The sequence below is a fragment of the Columba livia genome, chromosome 4, assembly GCF_036013475.1.
Source record: "Columba livia isolate bColLiv1 breed racing homer chromosome 4, bColLiv1.pat.W.v2, whole genome shotgun sequence".
Taxonomy (NCBI): domain Eukaryota; kingdom Metazoa; phylum Chordata; class Aves; order Columbiformes; family Columbidae; genus Columba; species Columba livia.
In genome coordinates, this window is record NC_088605.1 from 59,788,495 (window position 1) to 59,815,894 (window position 27,400).

The 27,400-nt window shown below is 44.8% G+C and overlaps 1 protein-coding gene across 2 annotated transcripts; it reads left to right on the plus strand.

Annotated features, from left to right (window-relative positions):
• Window positions 1-4,095: 4,095 nt before the first annotated feature.
• Window positions 4,096-26,513, plus strand: SETD7 (SET domain containing 7, histone lysine methyltransferase). Of its 2 annotated transcripts, none has more exons than XM_065062019.1 (8): window positions 4,096-4,252; window positions 9,605-9,734; window positions 14,448-14,649; window positions 16,899-17,088; window positions 18,876-18,957; window positions 20,076-20,193; window positions 20,461-20,618; window positions 21,392-26,513. In XM_065062019.1, exons 1-8 carry the CDS (start codon window positions 4,213-4,215, stop codon window positions 21,570-21,572), a joined length of 1,101 nt encoding a protein of 366 aa, XP_064918091.1. In that variant the 5' UTR covers window positions 4,096-4,212; the 3' UTR covers window positions 21,573-26,513. The 2 variants fall into 2 exon arrangements, with proteins under 2 accessions (XP_064918091.1, XP_064918090.1); XM_065062018.1 differs by having other exon boundaries at window positions 21,374-24,077.
• Window positions 26,514-27,400: the final 887 nt, after the last annotated feature.

The following is a 27,400-nucleotide window of genomic DNA, read 5'->3' on the forward strand; positions in this document are numbered from 1 at the left end:
CTTTCTCTTGATAACCAACTTCAGCAGTAAGAATAAAATTGGAGTGTTTTGAATGTAAATAGGATTAAGAGATTACATTGCTTCTTTGTAATAGAGATGCAAAAGTTTTAATTTGTTAGAAGAGCCATTTCTGCGTTATACATGTCTGAACAAATATTTTCCTCAGTTCAGGAATCACCAAAGAACAAACCACGGTGCCTCAATTTAAGCCTTCAAGTACTGTCCTTCGAAAAACAGTTATCTTGTAAACACGCAGCATTGTAGCTGAAATAAGCAACAGCCTGGAGTACTGAAAAAGTTATTTCTTATTTTAGCATCTCAAGTAGTTTTAGGAAACAACCATTCCCTTTTCTTTCTTAATAAAGCTTGTCCTACTTAGAGATGACAAACCCCATTTGTTAGGAGGTGGCAGGCTGTACCTGAGCTCTGCCGAGGTTGCAGGAGGCAGAAAGAGCAGCTGAGCTGGGCACCCAGGCAGGCTGGGGAGAGCTGGCAGGGCTCTGTACCGAGGGAAGGGAAAAGGACCAGAGGACAGACGGGGAAAGCTGGGCAAACTGTAAGGGACGAGCAGAGATTTTAAATCAACAAAGATGCTCCCTTCTAAAATCTCCCTAGACTGACCAAACCTCTGGATTCCTCTTGGTGTTCTCAGCAAGCGGCTCCAAGGTCCCCTGGCAAAACAGTCACTCCCCACACCATCACCTCCTCCCCGTGGGTGACAACGTCCTGGCACTGCCAGCTCCTACATTAATTCTGTGACCTGAGGAGCAGAGCGAAGAGACACTGTGATACTTTGTTGCTTTAATTAGGAGTCTTATGAACTTACGTTAAAAGAGAATGTTACTGCCCTTCCAAACTGAAATGCAAAAGAAGTAAAGGATGGACATTATTTGTCCAACCTCACCATGTTATTCTGTGTTTTGCTGCTTTCTTTCACTACATGATCACATGCTTGTTTCCAAAGGATCCTTTCCACAGCTGGAGTAGTGCAGGAAGATTTAGGCTTTTTTTTTTTTTTTCCTCCCAGAAGCTGACGTTAAATAATAAGTAAGGGATTGCAGGAACAATTATAAGATTAGACTGTTGGATGCAGCATTAACGTTTATGGAGGGCAAGGCAGCATCAGGTTTTAGAAGAAAATAACAGAGGCAACCAGTCCCTAGCAGCTGGAAAAAGCTTGAACAATGCTTAATGGTGTGAAGACATACTGTGAGTCCCAACATGTCTGCTTGTCTGTTTAGATAGTTAAGAAAGCTGAACACCAGCCTAGAAGTGCCCCTGCAGTCTGCCAAAACAAGTGACAACGTCTAAACTGATGAGACCCTTAAACACTGCAGCCTACTGAGCCTTCACTTGGGATCGCTCCTGTGGCAGGCAAGTTGGCTGAACCGGGCTGTTGGCAGCTGATTGCCACTTGTCTTCTGCTCTACAAGAGACACTTGGGAATAGCTCAGCACACGGCTGAGCTCTCATGGAGCAGCCTGGCTGTGGGTAAGGGGTGTGAGGCGAGTTTTTCCTAGTTTGATGTTAATTTTTTTTTTCCAACTTAATATCCACCATGAAATGCTAGAACAGTGTGTTTACCACCATTTTCATTCAGTGTTGCTATGCTGTTCTTACAGCTGTATTTGAAGTTAATGGAAATTATGCTCTGAACATGTGTAATGCCAAGAACTCTTGACAACAATCCAGTACTTGATATTTGCCAGACACTTCAATAGTTTCAGCCAGAGTCTCTTCTTTCTCCTGCTGTAGAAGTGATAACATGCGCAGGGCCATCGCTATGCTGCAAAAATAAATTAATTAATGTTTGAGGAAGCTGGATGCTGTGGAGGAGGAAGAGCAGAATCTCATAAGTGTTACCCTTGAATGCAGTGGAGGTGTTAGACAGTAAATAGAATAAGCAAAGCCTGAGGCTGTATGCAGAATGAATGGGTAAAAGGCAGCACTGTAATTGTACAGCAGGGCACAGGCCCTCTGGAAAAGGAATATGTGGTTATGCAATCAAAGGCAGGAGAATAGCTTGTACAAAGAGCAGGGTATGTGGCAGTCAGACGGTTATTTCTTACATTTGGAGAACCTGTAACCTTAGCATTTTTACTACGATTTTTGGCCAAAAGGTAAGGGAAGAGGGTCTGCTTGTAGTATGAATGCTGCCACCCCACATCCCAATGAGCTTCTGTAGGTGAGCACCCACGACACTACCACGTTTAAAGGCCCTGTTGATCTGCACGTTCCTATTTGCATGTGTAGGTCACAGCAGTGCCTTTTTCCTTGCTTTCTGTTGTACCTCCTGAGCACTTGTTATTGCAAAGGGAAAAGGGTATCCACTGCGTGTTCCAGCTCCTGCCCCAGAGACTCATGTCCTGTTTGCTGACCAGATATGTTAGCAGGTTAAGTACATCTCCTTTGATAACTCCAATACTATGTATATCAATCTCTTGAGACTCACAGTGGAACAAAACAGATACATTGCACAGGAGTTTCTTTTGTGCTTAAGCACAATATTACTGTGCTTGAGTACAGTAAACCTGCAGATCTAAGGGAAACAATGACTATGGCTTGTTCTAATGCTGCAGTTTCTTCTTAGGTGGGTTGAGACCAGAATTGTTTTAAGTATATCAGCTTTAAACCACAAATCCTCTCTCCTAAACAGCAAAACTGACTGTTCCTTAGTTAAATTAACCATCAATGATACAGAAGCAAGCCCTTCTGGTCTGCTCAAGCTTTCTGTATGTCTCAAATTCTTCCCAAAGCTCTCGAGATTAATATTTTATAAGTTCTCATGTCAATTAGGTCAAATGCTAACCTCATTACTCTCGTTTCCAAATTTTCTTTCTGCAGACATACCTAGTTATTCGGCTTCGCTAAGCTGCAGCTGTCTGGTTCTGCTGGTGTGATGCTGTGCCTGACTTCAGCAGCGCTGGCCGCACCACATGGCTGACCCGGGGTAGACTCACTCAGCCTTTCAGGTAGGAAGGGACCCCAGGAGGTCCCTACTCCAACCCACTGCTCGCAGCGGGGTCAGATCAGGCTGCTCAGAGCTTTATAAGGGTTGGTCTTTAAAGCCCCCCAAGGATGGAGACGCACAGGCTCTCTCGGCAGCCCACTCCTCTGCTCAGCTGTCCTCACGGAGAGGGTCACTGAACCCCTGTTGTTTTCAGTAACGCCTGTTGCCTCTGGCCCTCCCAGCACTGTGAGAAGCCTGTTTTCTCGGTAGAGCTGCTCTAAGTGGTGGGCTGCTGCTGGGTGTCCCTGAAGCCACCTCCTCTCCAGGCTGAACAAGAGCCGTTACCCCAGCCCCACTTCGCAGAGCGTGTGCTCCAGCCCCCGACTGTCTGGGTCACCTCCGGTAGGACGAAGGATCTACCTCCTGTGCGCCCCAGCCCGCCAGATGAAGACCTAGAAACACTTCGACTTTCCTTTAAGGTGATTCCTGCCTCTTGTCAAGCTGCGGGGGAGCGTGAGATCCCTTGCAGGTACACTGAGGCACTCGGTGGCAGGGCACCGTCCCCACGGCCCCTGGTAAGAGCTCACCAGGTGCAGTCCCTGCTTGGGGTTCTCACCCTTCCCGCCAAACTGAAATCCAAGAGCCCGTGTGTCATGGCAGTTAAATCCCCCGATGCCAAGAGCATCAGGTAAGAGTGTTTCTGGGTGTGGTGGACGCAGAAGCGGTTTCTGGGTGATTGTGAGGGTTCCGCAAGGAGGTCGCCTCCGTGTAAGGACAAATCTGGAGCAGCATTGCGAGGGTGCTGTGCTAGCCTGGTGCAAACCTGGGCTGGGGGTTTTCCAGCCGCCCGTGCTGCTCTGTTCCGTGTCACCGACATTCTTCAGGAGAAATAAACGCTTTTCTCCTGTGCACCGTGTGCACCGCTGCCCGTGTGAGTCTCACACGCGTTCGCGGGGCACCCGCGCCCCATCGCTTCCCCTGGAGGCGACTTGGGGCGGCTGACACGCGCCGAACCCCCCGCTGCCACCGCCCCTCCCTCCGCCAGCCGCCATCTTGCGGCGGGGCGGGGGCGGCTCCGCCTCGAACCCGCTGCCCTGCGGCCGCCGGGCGGGCACCGCGCGCCCTGGCCCCGCCCCTCCCGGCACAGGTGGGCGGGGACAGGAGTTGGCCCCTCCCCGACGGGGCGGTGAGAGGCGGGGCAGCGCGCGCGCCCCCGCCCGGGTTCCCGCGGCTGCGCCCCGCCCGCCGCTGCCGCCGCCGCCATGGACAGCGACGAGGAGACGCTGGAGGAGACCGTGGAAGGTACCTGCTGTGGGGGGGTGTCGCCGGCACCGGCGGGCGTGCGAGAGCGGGGGAGTCGGCCCCGTGGGCGCCAGGCGGTGCCCGGTGCGCGGGGGCCCGGGCAGGTGGCGGCCCTAGAGGGGCGGCCGGGGCCGGCGGCAGCGCATGACATCAGCGGGCTTATGCAACGGCCGCGCTGCACGTGGCGGAGTGTGACCGGCGGCGGGGGCGCTGCTGCCTGGGCAGCGCGGCGCGGTGGGGCCGGGCGGGGGCAGCCCGCAGCAGCCCCGGGCCGGGGCCGGTGTCGGAGCTCGGCTGCCGCCCGCTGCGTGCCAGCCCGAGTGGAAAGCTCCAGCCCCTGAACCCGCTGGTGACGTTTACTGTGCTCCGAATGTGCAAAACCAAGCAAACAAGAAACGGTCGCGTTGTGCCGTTGCTGGTGTGGCTCCCGTGCAGGCGGTGGCCCCTCCGCCCGCAGTCTGTGCCCCGGGGTTTGCACGACGGGCCGCTGCTCTGCTCTGTGCTTGCGGTGCCTGCTGCCTCTGCTGTGGCACAGTACCGGGGCTGCGCGTCCCTTCCCCTTCAGGACATGCTGTACTGCTAGAGCCGGGACTCGGTGATCTTAAGGGCCTTTTCCAACCAAAATGATTCTGTGATTCCGTGCTGAATACTAGCACCTGAGCCACCGTGCGGGCTGCTGGCCGTGGTGGCTCCTCCTGAAGTGGTTAACTAGTATCAAGGTATACCTGGCCTTGATAAATACTCTGGAAGCGAGAGGCAGTCATTCTCTAGGGCTGCGGTTATGTTACTGCATGCTGAAAAGGGAAAACAGCAGGAGGAAGAAGTGACAGTAGTTGTGTATGTGGGCAGCAGAGCTGGAGTGGAGTCATCCGAACTGGAGCAGGAAGGCCCATCTCCTGGGCAATATACACCTCCTTTCGTGCTAGCCTTTTATGAGTGGAGGACTAACCCTTCAAGAGTTTTGAAACTGAGGCACACGCCTCTGGAAGGCATCCCTGATGGAAACCTTGGCGCGCAGCGATGTAAATCAGCAACGTGCCGTCATCCCGAAGCACCCAGGAGCGTGGTTCGGCTTTGCCTCTTGCGGCTCTTGAACAGAGCGCCCAGCAGTATGTGAAAGCGCCTGCTCCCCCGGGCTCCTCGCAGGGCACAGTCCTGCCAGAAGGAGCAGCCCTGGATTTTCAGCTGTTGGGATTAAGCACACAAAGTAAGGAGCTGCTTATGACAAGATGCCGGTAATTCTCATCGTTCGGTGGTGGGCTGTTTGTATCTTGTGGCAGGAGGATTAGGCCTCAAAGCGCGTTTTTCCGTAGAAGACATCGAGCACGGCAGCATAATTTAGCAATAGATGTGAGCTAAGCAGCTGCTGCTAGGATCTGGATTTATGGAACAGGCGTGTGGTAACAGAGCCAAATGAAAGCTTTGTTGTATAAAACATGATTGTGAGGGGAGTGAGATTCTTCAAACGCAGGGTGCTATGGATGGGGTATGCCCTGCGTGCTAACAGATGTCTTTTCCACTTTCTTTCCTCCTTGCTCCTCAAATCTATGGCTTACAATTGTGTCTTGGGCAAGGAGTCATAGTTTTGATCCTTATATCCCAGGTAAAGTGTTCTACTCTATTTTGGATTTGCTTAGTGTTTCTGTGGGCTAAGGAAACAAGTTTTTAAAGTACATGTTATTCAGCAGTGTATCTGAAAGTGTATTTCTGAGTGACGCAGAAGCAGGGTGCTGCTCTGGGGGGTGAGTAGGCTGGCTGGGTGTTTTTGCATTTACCCAAAGGGAGTCAGAAATGTGGCAGAAATCAACAGGTGTATTTTTTATAGGTATTGTGAGGGGAGGGGTTGTTTATCGTTGTTGCTCCTAAGGCATCCATCTGGCATCTTTGTGGCCAGAATCTTTTATTGATGATGCACACTGTATGTCTTCTGTTAAGTAATAGCAGTACTGACAATAAAGAGCATTTATCTTTGGTTTGTGTAGCTCAGTGTTACTGGTAAGCCTCATCACGCTGCATTGTGAACTACCCCCTGTCAGTGTAATTCCTTTTCTTGAAAAGTTCACAGTCGGAGATATTGAGAGATGCTTTAAAAAGTAATGAAAGTGAGGATTTACAGTAATTGAAAAATATGATTACACGCTTCGGGTTTGTTTTCCATTTGTGAGAGGAGAGAGGTGAGAAAGGGAAGTGTAACACTCTGCTTTGCTCCCACAGAAATAATGAGTATTTTTTCCATTGAGTTCATCTGGAACAGAATTAGAGCCTAAGGCCTCAGCCGCGTAGGAAAAGTTGCATCTATGTAGTTAAACTTGAAATTACTTTTTTTCTCTATTGACTAAGACAGACTGAATGTCTCTTGTTGGAAGCAGGCGGGGGGGTATTTTGTTTTATCCAATAGGGGAAAATCTCTAGCATATTAGAAGAATTGGGTTCTTTGTACTATGGCTGAGATTCAGACCCTGTATAGAGGCTAATGGATCACAGCTGACCGTTTAAATCTCTGGGATAGTCTGCATTGTACCGTGCAAAAGTCCTGACATGCATACTGTGTACAAGCATGGCAGCTTTTGTGTTGGGCTTTGCATTCCAGCAAAATCTTGACAAAACTGAATAGTCACAGACAACAAAGTTGCAAGATTGTTTGTTTGTTTGTTTGTTTTAATAGTGTAATGTACCAGTATATTTTTTAAAATCCAAATTTTTTATAGAAGTTTTTCTCCTGTAGTGAGGGGAAAATTGGTACTGTGCTGATTAGGGTTTGTGAACTTACACCACTATACCCTTCCCATATGGTTAAAACTGAAGCCTTTAATTAAAACCATAAATGCTGACATGGTCAGTTTTGTTCTAAAAGGGGTGTCTACATCGGAAATTTCAATGAGCTTTTAGTTAAATTGACATAACTCCTAAAACTTTTCTCTTCTACAAAAAGGGATCTTCTGACTGAATGGGAGGAAAAAAAGCCTTTCTTCTTTTTGGAGACAGCAGTACACTGCCCTTTCTGTTCTAAAGGGTTTATCTTTAAAGTTATTAAAAGCCCTTTAGTGATGCAGCTTTTTCCCCAGCCCCCTACTTTTGCTTTCTCGTTTTACTCTGTTACTTCTCGCAGCTTGGACAGTAAGAAATGTCAAATTATTTTTATTAGCTTTTCAAGCTTTTAACTTTTTTCAGTGTAGGGAACTTCATTGAAGAGCTCGGTGATGTTTGTGAGGTGGCTGAACTGGAAGCGAGGTGGGTTGCTAGTCCCGAGGGACAGCTGGGCTCCCAGCCACCCAGCTCTGCGTGGCTGTGGGGTGTGGGCTCAGCTCCCCCAGACAGCAAGGAAGGGAGGAATTTTCTGCCAGCTTAGCGATTTGCAATGACTTGCACAGGGCACTAGGCAAGTGCCAGAGCAGGTGCGGGACAAACTTTGGGGAGCACACATGGGAAGGAGGGAATCTTGGATGAGTGTAAATATTTCACCATTATTTTCTCCTGTCTGCCTTCTTTCTGGGTGCATTTCCATACTTAATGTAAAAAGTACAGGAGATGGATAGTGAAAGTGCACAGCGTTACTTGCTTACTCTGAGGAACATTTGCTTAGCTCTTTTTTCCCTTTCTCTATCTTTGTCTTGCTCTCTTCTTTTTTTAAATGAAATTTTACTTCAAGGTAGACAAAAGTTTGGAAATATATCCTGACAAAGTATCCTGTGCTGCGCACCATTCTTCTGTCAATGATTCTGGCATGAAAAGGCTAGGGCAGGTTCTGCACCTCATAGGAGAGGACTTCTTGACCAGATGTTGCCCCACATCCTTATCATGCCATGTCTGTGATGTCCCTGAGGGTCTGTGAAGCATCCCAAGGAAGCAGCAGCTTATGGTGATGTGAGAAGAACACATGAACATGCATCTCTCCTCTGGGTACCCTTGTGCCCACAGAACCCTGTGGACCTGTTGCAATCAGGGCATGAATAGTTGGCTTTCTGAAGCCACATGGGTGGATGGCATTTCCCGCTGCTGTCCGCACAGCTTCTTTTCTCTCTGGGCATAGGACTCAAGGTTTGGAGTGCCACTTGTTGCCTCCATCAGCCTGGGCTGTCGTCACTCCCCATCACACTGGAGTTTCTGCCTTTCCAGGTGTGTGTTGAACCTTTTCAGTTTAGGGCAAATTTGGTCAGAGAAGAGCATGACCTGAAGCCTACAGAAGTAGATGCGTGTGCTGTCTCTCATCTCTAGTAGGCTTTGTGTGCCTCACCAAGACACTCAGGGGATCGGTGGTCAGTTTCTATTTACAAATGTGGAAGAACGGAAATATACGCTAGCTTTTATTTATTCATCAGTTTTCATGCAAAATTTATACCTGCTAAGATGTGACAATGGGAGCGTGTTACTCCCGCACCTGGTGTATGGCTGTGCTGGAAGCAGCCCTGCTGAGCTCGAGCATCTTGGTTCTGCAGCCGGAGCGATGTTCTCCTAGTGCAGCGCTAAGGACTCCAACTTCACGCAGGTAAACTAGACTATAACAGTTATTTAAACCACGCTTCTTTCATTTTCCTTTGGCTTTGAAGAGGCAGATGGAGATACAATATGAGCTTTATCATGCTTTAAATTAATCAGAGTTGACCGGTTGTATTCCATAAAATACAGACCTGTGCAGGTGGGGATCCAAGTGTGTCGCCCCTCTGCTTTCTCCACGTGCAACAGCTGAAATGGGGAAAACTGACATGGCTGGGAGAGGGAATGGCCTGGGGGATGTAATGTGAACACGTCAGAAAGGCACTGGAGAGCGGCATTTAAAATATGAAATAGCAACTTGACTGGCATATTGAAAGTGCATAGTACTACAGATATTACCTGCTTTTATTTCTTTAAATTCCTGTGTGTATAGCTACAAGGTGGCACACCCGCATTGTTGTAAGACATACCTATCAAAAGAAAAAAAAAAAACACGAACAAACCCTTTCTTACTCAGTGGTTTAAGTCTGAATCTATTATCTTCTCACCAGGAAATACGTATTTTAGATAAATAATTATTGGTGGTTTTTTTAAGACATATATAAACACAAGTTAGAATAGTGTGAACTGTGTTTCTTCTAGAAACATGTCTTTTTGCTTATTCTTCCCTTCTCTCTCCTGTCTCTCATACTTCTTCTTTTATCCTGACCCTTTTTATTTTTTCTTTTAAGCAAAGTGTGTTACCCCAGTACAAACTTTAGTTGAACTGAATCTCTGATCACTGTTCCTAACAGAAGTGTCTTACTGTTTTGCACTAGGGAGCTACTGCATTTCAAGTACCTGTATAATCAGAACAGGTTTGCAAATTTATATAATGCTTAATATGTTCCTTTGCTCTTTGTCTGGACTTTATTTCAGGGCATCTAGATGATGATGGGTTGCCACATGGATTCTGTACAGTCACCTATTCATCGACTGACAGATTTGAGGGAAACTTCGTGCATGGAGAAAAGAATGGCCGTGGCAAGTTCTTCTTTTTCGATGGAAGGTAGACACTGACTCTTCAATTTATCTTCTGTGTTCTGCCTCCTGCTTGCATTGATTGTATGTTGCTGAGTTTCTGGATAAGTTTTGTCATTAAAAACTAGCTGGAAAGTTTCCTGTATTGCTACTGTAGGCATAGTGCTGACAGGGTACCTTTGGGGGCTTGGGAGCTTTGTGTGTAACGCAATGCCCGGAGTTGTTCCCTGGTGGGAGGATGCAGCAGCGTGAGCACTTTTAGCCCTGTAAAGTCATGAACTAATTAGAAACCATAAGAACTGGGAGATGGTCACAGCTAGTGGAAACCGTGCGGACGACGACTTGGACTGCAGTTTGAGTCCATAACTGCAAGTAGAATTCTTTGTTTTCCTTACAGCCCTGTATATAGAGACTGCAGGTGGACTGGGAGCTCCCTGTGCCAGACCCCACGCACAGACGTGGGACCCTGGGAGAGAGGCTTACCCTGTGCTCGGTCTCGGAAATTGTTTAGAGGTTAAAGGACCGAGTTAAATATGGTTTTGTTTCCAGCTCTGCCTAATCCTCTTCAAGTTGCTTGTGGCCTGATTTATCTTCAGAAAAGCCCTTCTCTTCACTGGGAATTGTGACAGTGAAATCGGGCTTATCTGTAGCTGTGCATGTGTTTTCTTCTCAGGTGTTTGTTGTGAGCACCTTGTGCATCTTCCCCCAACTACAGCATTTCTCTCTGCAGTTGCTCAGAACTTCCTCCAAAAGAGCAGCAGATGTATAAAATGACACGATTCTTCATGGTTTTGCAGCTGTTGGTGGCACTATGAATAGCAGCCGTTAAACTGACAGTCGTGCCGGGTCTACTCTCCTCCTGCTCAGAGAACTTGTGAGCAGGAGCGGAGGTATTGTGCTCTCAGTGAGTCAGCTCCTTGTCTGTTCTTGCCTTTGCAATTGCTTCGTGCTGAGAATCGTGGTGTTTTTTTTCATGAGAAAGATAATATATTTATTCAGTTATGCAGGAACTGATCAGGCCTCCAAACTCAGACGAAGAAAAATCCCCACTGTTGTTGGTAATGGGCTTATTAAATCTTGTGTGAGTAACTGAAAATCAGTACTGCTCAGCAGCTGACCTCTCTAAAATGGCCTTTTTTTAAAGTTAGCAGACAGCATCTCTATGGACACATGTACGTAAGGCTTCTGTGCTTGTTGATGATCTCAGCAGAGCAGTTGCTGATTGTACAGGCAGAGAAAGTGACCCACTATTTTGTTTGTAGAGCTGCTCCTCCAAGTAATCCAGGGTACAGGCAGTGCTCTGTGGGAAAACTCAGGCTGCTGCCGCCTGTGCTGAGTCTTTTCTGTACAGCTTCAGTGTTGCCAACTTTTTTTTTTTTTAATTTCATAACCCTTAAAAATGGAACAGTTGGCTACTGTATGACTGCAGGAACTAGCAAAATGAAAATATACAAAAATAGTCTGTTATATGGTTTTGGAAAATGGGATGTTTTTATAAACTGCTCTAAGCTCATTTAAATTTAGCTAAAGCAGAGTTAAGCGAGCAGGGACTCTAGTTGCTAAAGAAGCTGCAATTTACCTGCCTACACCCAGGTAGCAAGAATAAGTGGATGGTTCAGGTGTCGTGGCGTGTTGAAGGAAGAATCGTTTAGCGTGCAACAGGACGTGCTGTTTCCATTAACCGTGCCATGGGCAAGGCTGAGTGTTTATAAAGAACAGAAATGAATGCCAAAGAATTCTCAAAACACCTCTCCCCTTACAGCATTGTGCGCTTCAGTGCAGTGAGTTCCCTGGTTTCAGCGTTCCTGGATCTGTTTTCCTTACAGGCTGCTGGTAGAGGCTGACAGCTGGGCTGCTGGGAATAGTTGAGTCCTGTCAGCCCCTGGACTGGCAGCAATGTAAGCGTTCCCATTTTTTGAGTGTTGGGAAATAGGGTTAGCTGCCTTGTTTGCCTCTGCGAAAACTTTTCCCTTTACTGGAATAGCTGCCCACTTCCTGTTGGTTATTTAAGAGAGTGGAAACCTGGAATGAAATATTACTTGTTTTTTCCTCCTCCTTCAAAAATATAACAGAACCCAACGTATTCTTTCAGAGAGAGGAGTTTCACCTCTGGCATACTCCCTGTTTTGGATCTTGTACTTGAGCTTTCATCGATGCTGAGGTTTGCTGGAGTGCGCCTCACAGAACACTTTGTGCAGTGACTGAGTGTGAGAGTCGTGTTTGGCACTGAGATACAGCCGCTGTTCTCCTTTAACTACAAACTCTTCTAAACTGACATCTCCCACATCATGGTAGAGAATGGTATTATTTTTAAGAAAAAGTTCTGAATGTTCCGATCTAGAGGGAAAGGTGGGAGATCAGGGAGTGAGAGAACAGGGTCTGTCAATGTCACTTAATACCTGGAAGCATAATGGAGTAAGTATTCCCCCCCCCAGCTCTCATCTCTGGTTTATATCCTTGATCCCCTCTAAGCCTGGTGGATAATGGGAAGACAGTACATCTCATAAATCTTAACTTTAGTAAAACTTTACATTATCACAAACAATCTGAGAAGCAAACCAGAGAAATATGGGCAAGTTCAGGGTTTGTATTGACGAGATTTTGTTTATGCAAGACACAGAAGCTATTTATTCCTTCTTGTGCTGGTTGTAGTTGCAAGCATTGTGTTTGGCTGCAGACACCATACTTTGAGACCTTAGAAAAAGAGAGAGAGAGAGAAGTGTTGGGGGGTGGGGAATAGCTCAAAAAAGCTGCGGGAAGTATAGAAGTTTGAGAGAACCTGACCTTTTAGGCAAGGTTGAAAGACATGGATTTTTTTACTTTAAGTACCTTTCTTTTGATTTCCTTAGATGATATGAGAGTAGAAAGAGATGAACAATTTGGAGCTTAATACAATTAAAGAAAACCTAGAGATTTGAGTTACAGTAAAAGATATTTCTTTCCGATGCTGAAGCACTGTCGTAATTTAGCAGCTTGTTAACTTCAACTAATACCATTGAAGCCAACAAGGTTTTTTGTTCTCTTCCATTACATAAACTGGGGGTAGCTGCTTCTTTTCGGTAAACCTACATATGGACTCAGTATGTGTTGTCAGCTACAATGAATTTAAAATCTGTTGATCTGTAATAAACTGGAGGAAAAAGTGTTGTCAAATGGTGGAATACAGTCAAATCAGGGCACAGATTTGTGGTGGGTCCCTCATGTGCTGTGCTGCTGTAGCTGTCTGTGCAGCCCTGCAGCAACCTGGATCAAGAAATTCATCATCCGACTGAAAAGTAAGCCCGCTTTCCTGCTCTGCATCGGCCTTGCGTTGAGGCTGTGTGAGCATTGCTGTGGGACCGTGCAGTGTGAGGAAAGGGGATGGTTAAAACAGCATTGCTGTGAAGGGAGCTGTGGAAAACCAAAGCTGAAGTCATGTTTGTAAACACGCTGTCCATCGTGGGTGATGTACCTTCTCTTACTGTAGTGGATTTTCCCCTGGAGACCTCAACCAGCGTGCCCAAGTTATGTGAAAACAGAGTGAAGCTTTAGAAGCCAGAAAGTTAGTTCTGAGAAAACGTGCCTCCTGCAGCTCTTGGAAATACGTTTTGTAAAACACGTAGAGCCACGTGCTCCCGGACCTGCTTGGGCTTATGTGGTAGATGTACACGTCTGCATCAGAAAAAAGGAGCGTGCAGTGAAAGTACGTGCACTGCAGCCGGCTGTTCACCAAGTGTGCTGGGGTAAAAGCTAAACAGTGCGTTTCCTTATGATAATTCTAACCTGAGAAAGAAATAACTGAGCAGATTCTCTTTTACAGTTATGTTCTCATTCCTTTTAGTTTCTCTCAGCAGCCTTTATTAAGAAATGAAGCAGATTGTGAGATATTATTGCATCGCTTCTAGAGGGTTTGCAAGACAAAACTGAATTGAAATCATGTCTGTTTGTTCAAATCCGAGTGCACCACTAGTTCTGTTTGACAGGTTGTGTTCCACTTTAATAGGAATACATGAAAAAAGGCAGTGCTTGTAGTGAATCCATTACAGGTTGCTGGTAAGTGTGTCACTGGGGAGCTAACACTGAACTGGTAGCATGCTCCATTATGGTCCACCTGTGTGGCCGTTCACTTTTATCTCACCAGAGAGATGTTAGCAAAGATCCAAACAGAGGAGATAGAAAATCCTAATGTGAGAGTAGCCAGCTTGAGTAATAATTTCTTCTTTGACCACAAGCAGTCAGTCCATTTGCTGCTTTAATATGCCACCCAGCCTATAAAAAAGGCTCAGCAATGTAGTTCAGGTGAAGAATGCAGTGTCCATGCAGTGCACCCTGGTGAAAGGACAGTGTAAGTCACTTTCTGCCTTTTGGAGGTCCCCAGAAACAAGTTTCTGTTTTTCTTCACAGCTTTCCAGAGAAATCAGGCTTACCTTCCTACTCCCCTTGCCCTTGTTCCTCTCAAATTTGGTCGAAACTAGCAAATGCATTAGAGTTTCAGACAAGGGAACAGTGATGCCTGGCGATTGTTGCAGCAGCGGTGCACGTTTTGGGGAGGGCTGTAAGGTACCCAGCAGCAGTATTGACAGTTCAGCTCCTCCTAGGACCTGGCTTTCTGGAACATTTCCCCCCAGCCCCTCTGTACTGATAGTATGTAGAATGATGGGCAGAGGAACAGGGTTGTGCTGTGCTGCACGTTGAGACTTTGGATTCACTTCCTAGAGAGACAAATAGTCTTCCACTGCTGTTTTCTTTCCCTTTTTACCAGCACCCTGGAGGGATACTATGTTGATGATGCTCTGCAAGGCCAGGGAATCTACACCTACGAGGATGGAGTGGTCCTTCATGGCACATATGTGGATGGAGAGCTGAATGGACCAGCCCAGGAGTATGACAGTGACGGGCGGCTCATATTCAAAGGGCAGTATAAAGACAACATTCGACATGGAGTTTGTTGGATTTATTACCCGGTAAGCCTGACCACTTGCTCTCTTTATTGCAGAATCACACCATTATGTTATCTTTCTTGTCTCCCCAGCTGAAACAAATACATACCATGATCCAGCTAGCCAAAAGTCAACACAAAAAAATCCAGGTGGAGGTTTTGTGCATTTCTTATTTTGGATAATCCAGCATACAGTTAAACCTTTTTCAGTGTTGAACTTTTGCACAATAGACAGAATTTAGCAAGGCTGTGAGATACCTCCACCATTTTCATCTTCCAGGGAACCCTGTCCCTGGGAAGTGCACTTACATGTATCTCCTCGGGAAGGCTGGGAGAGTGATTTCACAGAATCACAAAACGTTAGGGATTGGAAGGACCTCAAAAGATCATCCAGTTCAATCCCCCCGCTGGAGCAGGAACACCCAGATGAAGTCACACAGGAACATGTCCAGGTGGGTTTTGAATGTCTCCAGAGTAGGAGACTCCACAACCCCCTTGGGCAGCCTGTTCCAGTGCTCTGTCACCCTCACTGAGAAGAAGTTTCTTCTCAAATTTAAGTGGAACCTCCTGTGTTCCAGTTTGATCCCATTACTGCTTTGTAGTGCTGTCTGCAGAAGAGAGGCATGGGAGCCCTGCAAGCTATTGCGGCCTGCTGCTCTTATTTAACCAGGAGAGGAGACTTTGTGCACTTCTGCAGGGCATATTGTGAAGCCTGGCTTTGCCCAACAAATCACACGTAACTGGTGTGAGAGCTGTACCTCTGACTGGAGGGTGGACAAGTGCTTTGCTCATTAAGCAAGCCAGATTTTGATCTTTCTGATTCTTAGTAAACACTTGGATATTCTTCTGGAAAACTCTGGAGAAATTTATGATGTGCTTTTACAGCTATGCTAGTTATGGCAATAGTGGTTCTACTGGTTTTTAGAGTTTTTTATGTTGTTGTTGGGGAAAACATCTACATGTAATTAAGATGCTGGTCAAAAAAACAATCTACTCCTGTGCTACATATTGCACATATTTTAACTGCAGATTCATTTCAAATGCTCACCATTGTCTGTTCATTTTATTTACTGGTTTTCACTAGTATTAAGCCTGTGTGTTATAATCAACAAATGTGTGGTGCATGCTGCCATACAAGTAGCAGGTTTTCAGTACTAGTGTATGAAATACACACAGCTGACCCTTCAGGTCATATGTCTCCTGTTTCGTCTTCCAGCTCACAAAGTGTTGCTGTACCTTCTGGGAATGTGGATCTTTGGAGGGTGTTTGTCATTATCTTGCCGGACTAAAGGACGCAAGGTGTTCAAAAAAAACCTTTGCCATGCAAATGTTTATGCATGATTCTGTGCATGATGCTATGTGCACAAATTTTTACCCAGACTTAAGATTCACTTTCCTTACTGTGGTGTCTTTGAAGCTCTTTCATCCTTGGAGTTGAACAAAATGGTCCCACTCTGAAACAGAGTCCGTGCACAGGGATCTTGATCTAAACCAGTCTGTTTCCACATCCCACCTGCTGGTTTTGCTCTAGGGCACTATTTGGAGATGTTTCCTTGTACTTTTTGAAATAGACATGAGAAAGTCATTAGATCTGTGCTAATCTGTGCGTCTCATTCTGCAAACAGACCTAACAGAAGTTGCAGGCAAATCACATATGGCAAAGCCCAGGGCTGAAATGTGTAAAGCTTAGAGAGGAAAAGTGTTGCTGATGATGGCTTTCAGCAAAGAATTGTTCTTGTCTAGCAACACCTGAAATCGTGGAGGGATGCTGAGGACAGAGAAACTCTCCAGTTGTCCAGCAACTGTGGGTTTTTGCTGTTTTTTTTATTGGGCTCAAGTCTTCTGATGTACCATGAATTAGCAGTGAGCAAAGCAGCATTTTAATTTTTTCTTTCCTCTAGCGCACAGTATCGTGCTAAGAAAACTCAAAGTTCATGTGCGGCTTTGGACCTTGGTTCACAGATTGTTCACTTAAAAATTTTGGCAGCTGAAGCTCAGTGTTCGTGTCACTTGGAAGAAATGACCTTGGGTTTTGCCTGTTTCAAACAACACAGAAAACTCACTTAATTTCTTTTATCAGTTTTATCCTGACTGGAATGACTTCACCCGGCTTCTTCACGTGTCTGTTTCTCACTCCTTTTCATGAGCTCACATCTGACCTTACTGTAACTTAGATTGCTTCTTTTAAAAAGTCGGGAAAAATCTGTTTAATTTACTGAAGACAGTAAAGTATAACTAAATGCTCTGCCTTTTGTTTCTTGCCCATGCTTTCAGGATGGAGGCAGCCTTGTGGGAGAAGTGAATGAAGAAGGGGAGATGACTGGAGAGAAAATAGCCTATGTGTATCCTGATGGAAAGACTGCGTATTCTGGAAGGTTCATAGATGGAGAAATGATAGAAGCAAAACTGGCAACTCTGACCTCTGTGGAGGATGGGAAACCTCAGTTTGAAGTAGTACCAGGCAGTAAGTTCAGCTAACACAGAAACCTGTATTCTTGCTGTCAGCTCTTTACCACAAACAACTCTTTCTACAGTTTTTCCCATTAGAGGCTCTAAGGGCTGGCTGTGATGAGATGTGATAATAAGTCTGTTAGTGAGAAGCCCTTTTTCTAAATTATGGGGTTGGACAGAAAGGCAGGTGGGGTGATTCCTTTGCTCTGGGAATGAGTGGGAAGTGGCCCATGCGGTGGTGCTGCTGAACCGTGTTCTGTAACCCTTCCCTCCTGCACTCATGGGCACAGTCCTGCTTGTCACACACACCATGGCCATTGCTATGCGTGCCAGCAGGAAAACCTGCTCAACAGTGGTAACGCTGGCACAGCTACAGGCTTTGTTTTGTTAGCAAAATAACAAAAAGCGGAAAGGGAGGCTGTGGTTTGGTTGTGGCTCTGTCAGTTGGGTTTGTGCAAGTGAGTGTTAGCACAGTGAATATTCTGGCACCTGCATGATGGGGCTGAAAGGACACAGCGGTTGGAATTAGTGAACTGGATTGAGTTGTTGTGTAAGTCTGGTTGTCCAGCACCCTTTAGTCTCTCTAAACCTGTTGATATAAAGTGGCTATGGAATGGTTAGGGTCAGGGTGGTGCCCTTGACCCATGTAGCCCATGCTCCTTCTCCAGGGCTGTTGCTTCTGGAGTGGTTTTGTTGCTCTGAGGTGTATGTGATGTTTTGGAGGTGAATGGGTTAAGCTGTGGACAGGGCCATTAAGTAATTGACAGGAACTATACTAACACCTTTACTGTTCAGCCAGCAGAGATTGTCTCACTTAAAGGGAAACAGCAACAGTGGAAAAGGGCTTGAGAGTCAAATGCATGAGACTTTTTATTTTAAATCTCTCAGTTGTGATAGCAAATCAAAATTTAACTTAAAACGTATCTTCTGAGAGGGTACAGTTGTGCTTTGTAAATCGGATTCATTTGCACTTTGGATGAAGCTGCCTTCAGCCAGAACAGATCTTCGATACCAGGGACAATGGCCTCTTATCAAACTTTGCAATACTCTGTTTGTTGAGGTTTGGTTTTGGTTTTGGTTGGGTTTTTTTGGTGTTTTTGTTTGTTCGGTTTTGGTGTTGTTCTGGTTTGGGTTTTGCATTTATTTGGTTTGGTTTTTTGTTTGTTTTGGGTTGGGTTGTCTATTTTTTCCCTCCATCTTATTTCCCCCTGCATCTTAACCCATCTCCCAGGCAGTCCAGGCAGCTGATTGCAGAGGGGTGTAATGTTATCATTAGAGCTGTACCACTGAGTTGCATATTAATGGCAGGAAATAAATTACTGTAGCAAGTGTACTTTGTGATTACTGAACATCATCTACTGGTCGAAGTCTCTTCAGGATTTGAAATAGAAAACATGTCATATTTTAAATAGTCCAAGATTTTTTGTAATTAATGCGGTGTTGACTACATCCTTTTAAATTTCGCTTTACTTTTGAATCAGAGATTCTGGGAGAGTCCATTTTGAAAGTCTGTCCCGTCCTCCTTTAAAAGTTGGTAGCTTGAAGAACATATAAATCACTTTTTTGCCATAGTCTGCTATGCTACTCTAGTGTGTCAAAGGGAAAAAATGATCAAGAAACGGTATCTCACTGAAAACCTCTCACAGGTGTGTTCTATTTAATGCCTTTTTTGGAAGCATAACTTTTATTTCTTGCAGTCATTAAAATTTAATTATTGAATGTCTTGATTACATTATGGGTTGCATGCTTTCAGTACTGCCAATTCGTTTATTTGCTTTGTTGATTCTGGTTTTTATTTAGGCCCAGTATACAGTTTTGACAAATCTACTTCATCCTGCATTTCTACAAACGCACTTCTTCCTGATCCTTACGAGTCAGAGAGGTAGGCTTTTTTTTCTTCTCTCTTTGAATATTGTCCATGTTTCTTTGCTGTTACATATTTAGGGCCTAATTTTGCAAACCTTTCCTCATTTAAGATGTAAAAGAAGTGTGTAAGGGTTTGTGAAGTAGAACTCGTACTCCACATCAGTCAGCATTTGACTTAATCAAATGTCTTTCTGATTTGCACGATAAAATGGCACTCTAGTGATTAGAACACACCAATCCTTTTTAAAAGATTAAATGAGGATAATTTCTTAGCATTTCAAGGGCATGTTCAGTCAAGTCCTGGACACCACTAATAGGCCACATCTGCAACATTCTGAACAAATAAGTATGCTGTTCCCTATTTTCTAGAAGTGTAACTAGCTTCAGTTTGCAGTGTGGTGCATTCAGTGTGTTTCACTGGATGTCATGCCTTGTACAGAGTTTTCTCCCATCCCTACAGGTGTAGCAAAGTGGCAAAACTAAGTCATCGAACTGAAGGAAAGTGAGATACTGTTTGTGATAACCCTGAGATGTCAAAACACGTTCCTCAGCAATTGTCCTGTTGTAGTCAGTCAGTGATACATTTCTACTTCCTCCATGGCTATTCCACAGTTACACTTTTTACCTAGATTTTAAGACACCTTGCGCTGTAACTATCTCAGTTATAGCCCTTTTCTGATACTCGGAAATACCTAAATAAGCAATTAGTGAAATGCTGGCATTAATTTGCACCAAGTATTTGAAGATCTGGGTCTTCACCTTGAGAACTCTTGCTGGGTAGAGTAATAATCAGTGCATGTACACCAACAGCTTCAGCTTAGTGGGAACATCTGGGATTCTGGTACGTTATTGAGAGAGTTATTGAGCTGAACCCATCACTGAGTGATTGGCACTTAGAAAAAATGAATTTCCAAACTAACAGATAAAGTCATCCCCACCATATCTCTACTTTGCCAAAATCCAGAGAACGTATGGAGGAGAGGAAGGAGAAGGAATTGTGTTTGGAGGTTTTGAATTGTTTAATTTTATTATTCTGCTGAAGTATTAGTCTTTATGCCGGTAGTGTGGTGATAATACTTCTTGAAAATGAAAACTGTAGCAAATCACTAATTCCATGTCTGTTTCCCCTTGTAGGGTGTATGTTGATGTCTCTCTCATTTCCAGTGCTGGAGAAGGATTATTTTCAAAAATAGCAGCAGAAGCCAGTACAGTGATGTCCTTCTACAACGGAGTGCGAATTACACACCAGGAGGTAAAGGAGAGCAAAAAGTCAGTCTGAATTTTCACTGCTCCTTTTGAAATGCTCTTCTTATAGTAGGATCTTACACCCACCCTTAGGATTTAATATGATGAGTTTATTGAAAGAAAGTACATTTTCACCTAAGTGTCTATTAAAAAGTGGTGGGTTTTTTAATGACTTATAGACAGGTTTAGTTGCATATATTTGAACTTTTGCTTTCAAACTGCTGTCAAAGTTGACCCCTCCATGCACACACTGGATTTTTGCCTTGCAAACTAGGTAGACAGCAGAGACTGGTCCCTCAATGGAAATACAATATCCCTGGATGACGAAACAGTCATAGACGTGCCAGAGCCCTACAACCACGCCGCCAAGTACTGCGCTTCGCTGGGGCACAAGGCCAACCATTCTTTCACTCCCAACTGCATCTATGACCCGTAAGTAGGGTCCCGTGTTTGGGAGGGGAAGCTGCAGCCCAGCAGTGGGGGCTCAGGGGCTGTAACTGGGCTTGTAAGTAGCTTGGCTAGGACCACACAGTATTTGCTGGGCTACAGATGCTTGACCAGCACCATCAAATGTGCTGTCATTCCTGAAACTCAAAAAATAAACATCTTGCTGCTCTTCAGTTGGTGCAGAGCACTAGGAAACTTTTGATGTATACATACGCTCAAGGGTATAAATATTTTCATACCAATGTATAAATAGACAGACCTGTGGAGATACATATTTAGAAAATAGTTTTCCTTCTTTAAATAAACCAGTTTCCTTTACTGTGCGACCCTGGGGTAAAAAGATGTGCAGAAGTATGTTGTGATTGTTTGGTAGGTAACCTGTACAGAGGAAATTGAGATGAGTGATTTTCCACGCTCTCCAGTCTCTCATAATCTATACTGTTTCTCTGTCACGCAGATGTTTACCACCGCAAGCCCAAGGCATGTGGCAGTGATTAACTTTGTTTTACTTACGTATTTCAAACAAGCAATGTTGCAGGACTGTTGAAAAACTTCCAGTAACAGAGCTACACAAAGCTGTTTTAATACATTGATATTTTTGCCTATTTATGCCTTCATAAGGCTGACTCAAAGCAATCTGCTATCAGATTCTATGATCCTACTGTGAGCTGTGAGTGACTTCTAAAGCGATAAAAAGGGGCTAACAGGGTCTGTGAATTGACAGCTAAGCCTAGCAAAAGTGTTTATTCTTTGTCTAGGTTTGTTCATCCTCGCTTTGGGCCTATCAAGTGTATCCGTACCATCAGGGCTGTGGAGAAGGATGAAGAATTAACGGTGGCTTATGGATACGATCACAACCCCGTTGGGCAAAACGGGCCGGAGGCACCGGAGTGGTACCAGCTGGAACTGAAAGCTTTCCAGGCTGCCCAGCAAAAGTGAAACAGAAGCTGCTTCTCTGTTCAGCAAACTGAAATAGAAACTTGGATCTATGCACTACCTTTATACTGAAAACTGGACAACCAGGGATTGTTCATGCTGTTGCATCATAACTTTGCATTCTGTGTTAAGAGATAAGTTTCTTGCATACTAACTAGGTTTGACTGTGTTACTCATAGCAGATTTAAAATTAGCTAGAGTTGCACCAGACTTATCTGAGAAATTATTTAATATTCTATACGAGACGTGATATTCTTTGGTAGCTTATGCTTTTGCACCATATGCAAAGATGCCAAAAGACTAGACAGGAAACTAAAATGGGTATATCGTTCACTTTTAGTCGGCAGACTTAGTGTTGCTCTCTATCTGCCTAGGCATTATTGTGCAACTGCATTTTGCATATATGCCACTTGTGATGATAACAGTAATATTTTGATATTCTCTAATAGTAGCATAATTTTGCCTTTTTAAACCTTTGATCTGAATCTTGCAATAGAGCAGTTAATTTATTAGCATATAGGAGGCTGGGTTTTAATTCCCCTTTCCTCTTGTCTGAACGTTGTTCTTTCTACAAATCCTCTTTTGCAGGAGAAAATCCTTTCTAACTAGTGGAAAGGCTTGTATGTGTATGTGAGAGTGCTGTGTGTTGGTCTCTGTGGCTCTCTAAATAGCATAGCAACATGTTCAAACCTAATATTTATCTAGCCTTGATGGCTGGCTTATTTAATTTATAATTATGACATGCAGATGATGCTGTTCTTTGCATGAAGATTTCCTGGAAGGAGAAACAGATTCACTTTTTGAAGGGCTTTCAGAAGCGCGTGGTCTGGAAGGCGGGCACGTTACTTGCATTGGTGTCCGTGAGTTGTTTTGTGTCAAAGCAGCCGGTTCTCGAGGCAAAAAATCGTAGCAGTGCGATGCTTGAATCTCGCATGAATTCTCTCTACAGGAGGTGTCTGTATTTGAGGGCAGGCTGTAGTACTTGGTTGAGGAGAGCTGTATCTTTTGTATGTGTTCAGTTGACAAAGAATATAGCCTTGTAGCCGTCTTTTAGTAGTACTGGTTTGAGAGACAGTAAATTAATATAGTACGAGGTATCAAAATAAGATTTTAAAAATATATATGTGAAAAGATTGTTTTTGAAAGACAAACAATGAATGTACAAACATCACTCACTGCTCATATTTAGAAACAGCAGTCAATCCATAGCTTTGTTGCAGTCAACAGTGGGAGGCTTGTGAATATTCACCTGCAGGACTGTGTTCTGGGGTTTTTTCAGGGGTAGGGGAGTTGTGCATTTTTTCAGATACTGTACTGGTCTTGCCTAATGCTGTATAAAAAAGAAATAGCGTATCATCTTGGTCTGGATACTGGAGCCCTTTTGGGACTCCAATGTTCTCTTTTGGGTTTAGCAGCCTAGGAAAAACTCAGATGCATTTGCAACACTTTCTTTAGATGTTTGTAGTTTTAAAAAGTTTGTATATATGTAACATAAATTATTTGGGAATCAAACCTACATTTCTGTGGCAACGCACTTCGGTTGGTTGCTTGAAGGGCCGGAGGTGTCTGGCTGTATGTGGAGCTGGACACGGAGAGTGTGTTGGGTTGGTACCTACAAACAGAAGGGTGAGGTTGCTGTGGTGGGCAGTCCCAGAATCCTCGCTTTGCTACCCACACAGGGCTAGAAATGGTAAATAAGAACCTCTCTAACCTGGGGCTCTGTTTAGTCCCTTTGGCTGATCACAAGCTTTTCCCAGCACCTCGCCGTTTAAGCTGGCGCAAAAGCTTCATGGTTGTGCTGGGGGGCAGTAGGCTCAGGGCTTTTTGACGCCCTTCAGCAGTGATCTGAACGTGGGCTTTGACGCCACCCATCTCCTCACGCTCCGCTTCTCGTCCAGGGCAGGTGGCCGGCAGAAGGGACAGCTCAGGGACCCGGCTGGGCCTGCAGAGACACAACTGAGCCTCCTGGGTGAGGGAGGTGTCGAAGGCCAGTTGGCAGCACGGCTTCAGCACATCGACCTCAAAAAAAAACATGCGTGTCCTCATCTTTCCCTGAGATCATGGCTGTTTCAGGCCCTCGCAGGAAGACCTGCCTCTCTGGCAGGAGGCTGTTGTGTGCTTCTGGTGGATTCCTCTGACAGGACCATGATGTTTGTGAAGCGGAGGCTTGTGTTTATGTGCAGGGAAGAGGAGAGGGAAGATATGTGGCTGAACCTTGCTGTGAATGGGTGGTAGCTCCTTCCACAGTCTTTGCACTGCTTGCCTCTTTGTGCCTGCTAGTGAATTGTGCTTCAAATGTTCTGATCTCTAGAGCTCCTTCAGCTTCATTCCCAATCAGTCTCCAATTCCTCTGCTATCTCCTCCTCATGTGGAGTTGCTTATGTGTTAATAGAATTGTCAGTGTTCATATTTCCTGATTTTTGAGATAAATACAAGATAGGTGCTCTTTGTGTATTCAGGTTAGATGGTTGCATCCTAACATCGGGTAATTCTAGGGAAAAAAATAAAGGCACTGAGGTATTCTCTGTGTGTTCTCAAAAGCCATTAATTTGGTGGCAGTCAAGCAGATACTCCTGTGTATGCTTGTAGCCTGGTAGTACGCCACAGCTGTGGCTATTGTCCCTGTTAGCTCTGCTGTCCTTTTTCTCTCTGCTCTGTTAAAATCTATTGGTCCTCCTACAGATCCCTTCTTCAGTGACCAACCTTCTATAGAAGTTGTGATTATAAAGCTGCTTTGGCTTGATTCAGGACCAGGCCTTTTAATTCTTCTTTGTTTTCTTTGTGGTCTATTAGAGTGGGGATGGTTGGGATGTTTTTTACCATTGGGTAGTGAAAGGGCTCAGGGCTTTTTGTGTTCTTCAGAGGTTTTTGAGAGGTGTGTGTTGGCAACCACAGGTTCAAACACAGGTTAGTTACAGAACTCCAAATAATGCCTTAACTTGGTCAACATATTGCAGCTCAGCTTCTGGGGCTCACTAGGTAGCGAGACCAGCTTAGCAAAACTATTTATCAATAGTAACAGGAGACCCACATCAAAATATGGTTTTCATTTTGGAGCAGGTGAAGTAGTCATTTTGCAAAGCAATCCATTTGAGCTTGTTGAATGCAGCTGATTATTGGTGAATGTGCAATAAGTAAAGAAGCTCTGCTTCTTAGAGCCTGGGCAAAGACCTGTCCTGTCGGCACAGAAACTGGAAGAAGAGCTGATGCCCATCAGATGAGCCTGGAGGAGCAGCTGGCTCTCAGAGTGCCTGTTGTGACTAAAGAATGGTGTAGGAGAAGGTGGAATTGCTGCTTTTTTCAGGTACAGGTCAGTTCCCAGCATCTGCCTTTGGTCTACAGTGCTGCATGAGGCTCCTCTGTGATGAGAGGCTTGTTACCTGAGCTCTTTTATGAGACAGAGCCTATGTCAGCCTGTGTTAGAGGCTGCTGCCTCTTTTTTTTTAAAAAAAAAAAAAAGATAAATGGATCTTCCTGCTACAGCAGCACTGTGTTTTGTCACCAGGAATACAGAAGCTTAGTTTTCTGGAGAAGTGGTTAATCTTGGAGACAAGGGAGCATGAGAAGTTACAGGTGAGAGCTGCCTGCTGCTGTGTCACTCCTCTGGATAAGAGGGAAAGGGGTTAGGCCTGGGGGCAGTATCTCAGGTTGAGTCTCGTGCTATTATTTGACTCTTTGGGATCTACCTGATTTTCCTTTACAAATCTGGAAAAGATTTTTTTTTTTTTTTTTAGTAATTAAAAAAATTAACCTACATAAACACAGTTGCAACAGTACCCCCTAGGATGGCCTGTGCTTTTTCCTCGATGCAGCTCCTGGGTGACTGGCACAGGTGTCGAGGTGTTTGGGAGGCCTGTTGCTCAGCCTTGCTCAGCTGTGTATTTCAGGGGTGACGAGGTGGCCTTCTCCTTAATTCGGCCTTTCCGTGTTGCACACAGTTGGCAGCGGCTGTGGTTTCTTCCCCGGGGCTGTTGTAGCACATCGCTGGTGTGGAAGCCAGAGCGCTGCCAGGGGTTTCTTGCTCTCTGCCAGGCACTGGAGGAGAAGAGTAGCCAGCATATGTCTCCTGGTGGAAGGACCTGAGAGGTGGTGGAAATGGTCACTTTGCTGTTTCCTTCCCAGTCGGCAGCAAGCCCTGGGGGAGCCCCGGCTGTGGGTGAGCTGTCCCTGTTGCTGTTTGTGGGTGCCCTTGTCCTTCAGTCAAAACCGGTGCTCACCACTTCGGTTGTGCCAGGAACTGTACAGTGTCGCTTCTGTCCCAGAGACCTCTGCGATTTATTTTTTTTAATCCTTTTGCTCGATTTGACAGTCTTTTGGAAAGCGCTGACATTGCGGTGAGGTGAGAACTTGTACAGAGCTGGTGACCTGCTGCTTTCTTTTCCTCTGGCACAGCAGAATCGCTGCAGCTGTGGGTGCCTGAGGAATTCACCTCCAAGCACTTAAAAAAAACAAAAAAACAAACAAAAAAAACCAGTTGCTTTGAAAATAATGTTGCTGAAGTGTCTCCTTATATGCTGAGGTGCTGCATTGGACACCTCTTCCTCACTTACACCCGCTGACATACACTGAGAGCATTTGGGCGAGGAACGCAGGCGTGGGAGCAGCTTTACCTATGGATGTAAGTGGGCTTCGTGCTCATCTGCACCCTGGGGAGAACTTCTTCCTTTTGCTTTGTATACTGGAAACATGAGAAATATATTTTTTTGGACAAAGCATTTCTAAGCAGTCTTATAAGGGATTTTTTCTTTCTTTTTAAAAGGTGCAAGATTGAGTGCATGTTTACTTGCCCCAGATCAAAGGTTTTGAACACTAGGGTCGCTATCTGTTGAATGGACCCTCCTCTTGGCGCTCTTCTGTCTTCAGGCAACTGAAGCTCCTGCCCTATTTCTCTACCAGTTTGACTGTAACTACTTTTTTTTTCCAGGACAAATGTATACACAAAAATTCTAAGCAATTAAATGTTGAAGCCATAAAATCATGAGTGTGGAAAGACCCTCTTCACAAGTTTTAACATATTTGTACGTAAAATGATGTTTGTATGAAATATTTTCATGGTAGAATGAATATTAAAAAAAAAAAAACCAACAAACCTTCCACTAAGATCTAAAGCAAATTTGAAAGGATGTCTTTTTGTAAGATGTAATAAGTAGATCAATTTTATTTTTGAAGAGGGGATGCAACAGATGATCTTTACAATTACAAATGGTCATTTCTGCTATTTGGGAAAGTATGTATGCAGCATTACACACGACTGTCATAAATAATTGCAGTAGCAAGGCCGGTCACATCTTCAGGACATACCTCTCAACTTGTCCCTCCATGATACTGTACAAACGGACCCATCCTTCCTTTCTGCAGATTTCCTCCTAGAAAACTTTTCCTACTGTAACTGTACTGAATTTAACTCTTGAGCTCAGATCCAGACTAAAATTGTGTATTACTTAACAGTTTCTGCTGGGCCTTCTGCTGTTTTAATACTCTTTAGCCCATAATTACTGGGTGTCTGTTCTGAAGAACTAAGTGCTAAAGAATAATCCTTGGGGTGAGCTTACACGTGTGTTAACAGTTAACCCCGGAGTATTTAACTTGTATACAGTACTTGATAGGTGTTTTATGACATTTGTACTCGAACTATGAGCCTTACTGAACATCTGTAGGTTTATTCATGAATTTTAAAAAATGGATAACTCTAAGAAAGATGTTTACATGAATGATGATTGCCCTTCCTTTGATGTTATGAATGAGGTTTTTATAGTGTGTTTGGGTGTATGTGCAAGGAAGTAAGAAAAATGTTTCTGGGGAAAAATAGACTTGACAAACATTTGTAATAA